Source organism: Desmodus rotundus, unplaced genomic scaffold, assembly GCF_022682495.2.
Source record: "Desmodus rotundus isolate HL8 unplaced genomic scaffold, HLdesRot8A.1 manual_scaffold_281, whole genome shotgun sequence".
NCBI classification, from domain to species: Eukaryota; Metazoa; Chordata; class Mammalia; order Chiroptera; family Phyllostomidae; genus Desmodus; species Desmodus rotundus.
The window spans coordinates 1-5506 of NW_026527348.1; the positions used below are offsets into that span (position 1 = coordinate 1).

At 59.2% G+C, this 5506-nt stretch overlaps 1 protein-coding gene across 1 annotated transcript; it reads left to right on the forward strand.

The window, feature by feature from the left end:
* The first annotated feature begins 29 nt into the window (after nucleotides 1–29).
* On the forward strand, nucleotides 30–4133 carry LOC112302342 (patr class I histocompatibility antigen, A-126 alpha chain). The gene is made up of 8 exons (XM_053917790.2): nucleotides 30–159; nucleotides 365–634; nucleotides 787–1062; nucleotides 1645–1920; nucleotides 1999–2112; nucleotides 2544–2576; nucleotides 2723–2770; nucleotides 2915–4133. Exons 1-8 carry the CDS (start codon nucleotides 87–89, stop codon nucleotides 2917–2919), a joined length of 1095 nt encoding a protein of 364 aa, XP_053773765.1. The 5' UTR covers nucleotides 30–86; the 3' UTR covers nucleotides 2920–4133.
* Nucleotides 4134–5506: the final 1373 nt, after the last annotated feature.

Below are 5506 nucleotides of genomic sequence, written 5' to 3' on the forward strand. Positions count from 1 at the left end.
AGAGAAGCCAATCAGCATCTCCGCCGCTCTCTGCTATAAGGTCTCCGTGGACCCACCCGAACGCAGATTCTCCACAAACCCCGAGGATGCGGGTCATGCGGTGTCCGGCTCTCCTGCTGCTGCTCTCGGCGGCGGTGCCGCTGACCGGTGCCGGGGCGGGTGAGCGCGGGGTCGGGAGGGAGCGGCCTCTGCGGGGAGGAGCGCACACCGGCGGGGACGCGGGACCGCGGGGAGGGCGCAGCCCCACCGCCGGACCCGGACCCCGTTTGCGTCCCCATTTTCCTCCCCGGTTTTGTGCCCTCGACCGCGAACCCGGCCCCGCGCGGGGCTGAGGGTCGCCGGTCTCACCGCTCCCCGCCCGCAGGTCCGCACTCCCTGAGGTATTTCGACACCGCCGTATCCCGGGCTGGCGGCGGGGAGGCGTGGTTCCTTGTAGCCGGCTACGTGGACGGCGCGGAGTTCGTGCGGTTCGACAGCGACGCTGCAAACGCGAGCATGGAGCCGCGGGAGCCGTGGATGGAGCTGGAGGAACCGCAGTATTGGGTCAGCGAGACGCAGAATGCTTGGAGAACCGCAAAGATTTACCGATTGAGCCTGAACAGCGTGCGCCTCTACTACAACCAGAGCGAGGACGGTGAGCGCGCGAGGACGGGCGGGCAGCGTAGCCCAGATTGTCAGCGTCGGAGCTTCACCCTGGGAGGAGTCCGCCGGGCTCATTTTCGGTTTCGGTTCGATCCCCGCGCGTCTGGTACGATGGGGGCGGGGCTGACCGCGAGGCGGGGTCAGGGTCTCACACTCTCCAGGTGATGTACGGCTGCGACGTTTGGCCAAACGGGACCGTCCTCCGCGGGTATTACCAGTCTGCCTACGACGGCACCGACTACATCGCCCTGAACGAGGACCAGCGTTCCTGGACCGCGGCCGACACGGCGGCTCAGAACACGCAGCGCAAGTGGGAGGCGGCCGGTGAGGCGGAGCAATTCGGGGCCTACGTGCGGGGCCCCTGCAGGGAGTCGCTCCTGCGGTACCTGGAACACGGGAAGGAGACGCTGCAGCGCGCAGGTACTGGGCCGTCCTCCCACCCCCAACCCCCGGGCTGGGCTCCGACGGGGGACTGGACACGGGACCAGGGTCAGAACCCGCTCCCTGCGCCGGGAGACCGAGTCCGCCCGGACTTTCCGATCCCGTACCAGAGCGACCCCGCCTTCCTTCGGGGACACTGGGGAGGGCAGCCTCTCCGGGGAAGGACGGGACGCTACGAGACCTCCAGTCATCAACTCCCTGTGATCCGGTCTGCGGCCCTGGCCCGAGGGGACTTTATGTCTCAGGCCCGCTCCCGCCCCGCACCCGCGAGTCTGGGTCCCACCCAGCGCTCCGCGGCCATGAGACCGCCCCCCCCCCCCCCAGTCTGGACCAGAAATGCTCTCTCCACCCAGACCGGCCTCCACCTGGGCTGCGTCCCTCTGGTTCTAGAACTTTCAACAGACCAAGGGATCACCCCAGGTGCCTCTGTGCAGGCCGGTTCTGGGCTTTGCGCCCCCTCTCCCCTTTTCTACCCTGTCCAGTCCCGGGACAGCCCCAGGAGCGCCGCCGGACTGCCCCACGGAGGTGCGCAGTTCCCGAGTTTCCCACCCTTCTCCTCAGACCCTCCTCAGGCACGAGTGACCCACCACCCCACCTCTGAGGAGGAGGCCACCCTGATGTGCTGGGCGCAGGGCTTCTACCCCGCGGACATCGCCCTGACCTGGCAGCGAGATGGGGTGGACCAGCCCCAGGACACACAGCTTGTGGAGACCAGGCCCTGGGATAACAGTACCTTCCAGACGTGGGCGGAGGTGGTGGTGCCACGTGGAGAGGAGCAGAGATACACGTGCCACGTGGTGCACGCGGGGCTGCCCGAGCCCCTGAGGCTGCAGTGGGGTGAGGAGGGGCCTCTGGGACATCGGGGGTTGGGTGGGATCTGGGGGGCGGGGGCCTCACCTTCCTGTCCCTTTGCAGAGCCGCCTGCTCAGACCATCAGCATCATCATCATCATCGTGGGCATTGTCATTGGCCTGGCCCTGCTGGGAGCTGTGGCAGTTGCAGCTGTGATGTGGGCGAGGAGGCGCTCAGGTAGGGGCTGGTGGGGTCTGATTTCTTGTCCACCAGGGGTTTCAAGCCCAGGAGACATGTGTCCTGCGTCATTAGAGAGAAGCATCGTGTTCATCACGTGCTTGCCACATGTGGGGCCCTGTTTGCCACACTGACTGTTTAGAACCGTGCCCGTGTGAAGTAAGGGACAGATTTGTCACCCTGATGGTCCAGGTGCTGGGGACCTGGCTCCCAAAGCCACAGGTGCGAGGGGAGGGTCCCTGCCGAGGACAGACCTGCAGGAGGGGGTTGGTCCTGTTCCTGCACATGCATTTCCCTCAGGTTCCCCATCCTGCCCTGGGTCTGTGGTCAGAGTTCTGGAAACTTCCCTAGGGCCCAGCACTAGGGCTTCCTTTAGGACCTGATGGCCCTTCCTCCTCCTGGGTGTCTCACAGGATGTTTTCTTCCCCCAGGAGAAAAAGGAAGGAGCTACACTCAGGCTGCCAGTGAGTATGGAGGGGGGACCCCTGGGACCCTGTGTCAGTGCAGACGGGAGCCCAGCGGGAGCCCATGGGGGACCTCAACCCCCAGAGTTCGTCCTTTGGTCTCCCGTCCTGGGGCTCTGACCACGTCCTGTTTTGTGCCACCCCAGGCAGTGACAGTGACCAGGGCTCGGATGTGTGTCTCACAGCTTGTAAAGGTGAGACCCTGATGTAGGGAGGGTTGGGGTGGAGGGGACGGGACTGGGTAATGGGGATTCTCGGACATTTTGAGCGTGAAGTAGATTTGAAAATGTCCCCATCTCAACCACTGTCCTGAATTTGTTCACGTTTATTTTCTTCAGAGTGAGACAGCTGTCCTGTCGGGGAATGAGTGATGGAAGGTTCCTCACACACGTGCACCCGCCAACCCCTGTTTGTGACGTCAGGGACATCCCCCTTCTCTTTCTGCAGCTGGCATCTGAATGTCTGCATTCCTATCAGCATCCTGTGAGGAGGTGGGAGGCTGGCTGACCCCGCCCACCATGTCACCTCCCCACACTTTCCTGTTCCACCAGAGGAGGGGCTGGGCCCTCCCCATCCCTGAGTGACACAGTTCCTTAGGTGTATTTCTTACAGAGCAAAAATGGAATCCTAGTTTTTCTAATTTAGTTATAAAGCAGTATACTGGGTTCTAACGCTATTTTGCGGAAAGCTGCAAAACACACTAGAGGCCACACAGCCAGGAGCAATCCAGAGTCCAGCCTGGGTTGGGTCCCACACAGGCCCCGCTGCCCTGCTGCCATGCACAGACGTCACTGCTCACCCCACCCAACTCCCCTGAGGAGGGACCCTGGACCTACAGCTTGGACTGGTGTCTCTGCTGCTCCAGCCCCCGGACACTGTGGCTGCCACTCCCGCCACCCTGGCCACATGCACTCGGCACAGAACCAGGCTCTGCATCACCACGTCCCAAGGCAGAGTCTGGCACGTTGTCAGCTGACTGGTGGAGCCTCGTGCTGTGTCCAGATGCACGAATGTTGGGGATGTGGGTTCCCTCTTTCATGGAGGGATGTGGTCTCTGCCTCCCACTGAGACTTCTATTTTGAGAGCAGGGTTCCTAAAGTTCACTGAGGACGGTGAAGCAAGGAAGGGCCTAAGACAGAAGAAGCAACAGGAGACTAGGTGCGGCTGCTCTCAGCTCACATCTGGGGAGTCAGGGAAACGGGGGCCTTGGGGACAGTCAGGGGGTAAGCCTGGGGTGAGGGGCTGCTGCCCAGTGCTCCCCTGGTTGCAAGCCTTGTGGGGTCCCTTAGAGTTTAGGACTAGCCTGCCTGTGGGAGGAGGAGAGGGGGAGGGAAAAGCACCTGGAGTGGTGCTCCAGGGAGGGAGATCGTGCCCACCAGGACTGTAGGTGTAGAACCTTCCCGTGTAGGAACAGAGTTCAGGGGCTGGGGTGGGGGAAGGAAAAGAAAGACACATTTCAGTCCTTGGAGCAAAGATCTGAGACTGGAACTTCCTGGTACCTGCAGGCACCCAGGTTTGGCTGGAAGAACATGTGACCAATAAATAACATCCCAAGCAGCGGGTCTCTTGCTTGCTCTTCCTCTGAATTTCTCTGTGGGATGGTGAGGGGTTGTTTCCTACACTCCCCCTGTTCTCTGATTCTCCGACACCAGCTCTGCTTCCTACAGTTCAGCTCAATTCCCACATGAACTACCTGGAGTTGGCCTCAGACCCCACGTGCTCAGAGTCCATCCCACAAGACTGCCCTCCCCTCAGAGCAAGTCTCAAGTTCAGATTCCCATGTTACCTGCACGTCTGTCTAAATTGGCTACAAAAGGCAGGGTTCCCCACCAAGTTCATTAATTTGCTGGATCAACTCAACAGAACTCAGGAAGATGCTCTGCTTACTGGACATTTTATTATAAATAATACAAGTGAGCAGCCAGGTGAAGAGGGACATGGGGTGAGGCGGGGAAGGGTCCTGAGTACTGGAGCCTCTGTCACTATGGAGTTGAAAAGTGTCACCTCCAACTCCCAGCATGGGCATGGGCTCACTACTTCAGAAGCTCTGAACCCCATTATCGGGGTTTTGTGGAGGTTTCAGTATGTAAACACATTTGACTATAAATCCTTGGCCATTGGTGACTGAACTCAAACCCCGGCCCCTCTCCCAGACGTTGGGCAATGAGGCCGATAGTACCGACTCTGATCAAACTTGCTCTTTCTGGTACCAGCCCCCATCCTGGAACTGTCCAGGACCTTCGGCCAAGCGCCATCTCATTAGCATCCTTGTCACTCTGGAGATTCCGAGGGTTTAGGAGCTCTGTGCAGGGAACCAGGGAAAAGACCAAATATAATACAGTCAGACCTCAGTCCCTGAAGGTCTCCCATTTCAAACAATTTAATTCGTGACCAAACTGTGTGTGGAAAAGACGTCTCAGTTGTCAAAGTTTTCATTCTTCACCTGACAACCCTTTCCGGCCGATACCTGTGTGATCCATCACCTGGATGACTGGGATCTCAGACAAACCGCTTCTCAAACAGAATTTCAGAATGAATTAAGTTCGGAAAGCGAGGTTCTGCTGCTCTTTTTGGATCAGACCACAGGTCTCTTGACCACAGACCCCTGAGTAAGAAAGAGCATCATAACCGTTAGACGATGCTGGCACACGGCTAGAGCCCATTCTGTCTCAAACAAGGAGCCCAGTCTGTCAGCCGTGTGGGCGTTTTCACGTGGCCCGCACATTCATGGAAGTTGCCTGACGGTTTCCGTCGGGGAGATTCAAAGTCAGCCATAATCACCATCACTGCACCACTCCCAGCACGGTGAAAAGTAAACTGAGACAGAATCATTCTTGGCAAGAATTGGGGCTAATTCTATTCTCATTATTGCTAGTGTGAGAGTCAGTTGATTCAAATGCTTTGAAAATGCTATGGCGGGACTTACTACC

Coding starts and splice junctions, on each gene's coding strand:
- LOC112302342 (XM_053917790.2), top strand. CDS start 87: ATGCGGGTCATGCGGTGTCCGGCTCTCCTGCTGCTGCTCTCGGCGGCG. Junction 1,063..1,644: donor GGAGACGCTGCAGCGCGCAG/GTACTGGGCCGT, acceptor CCTTCTCCTCAG/ACCCTCCTCAGGCACGAGTG. Junction 1,921..1,998: donor GCCCCTGAGGCTGCAGTGGG/GTGAGGAGGGGC, acceptor GTCCCTTTGCAG/AGCCGCCTGCTCAGACCATC.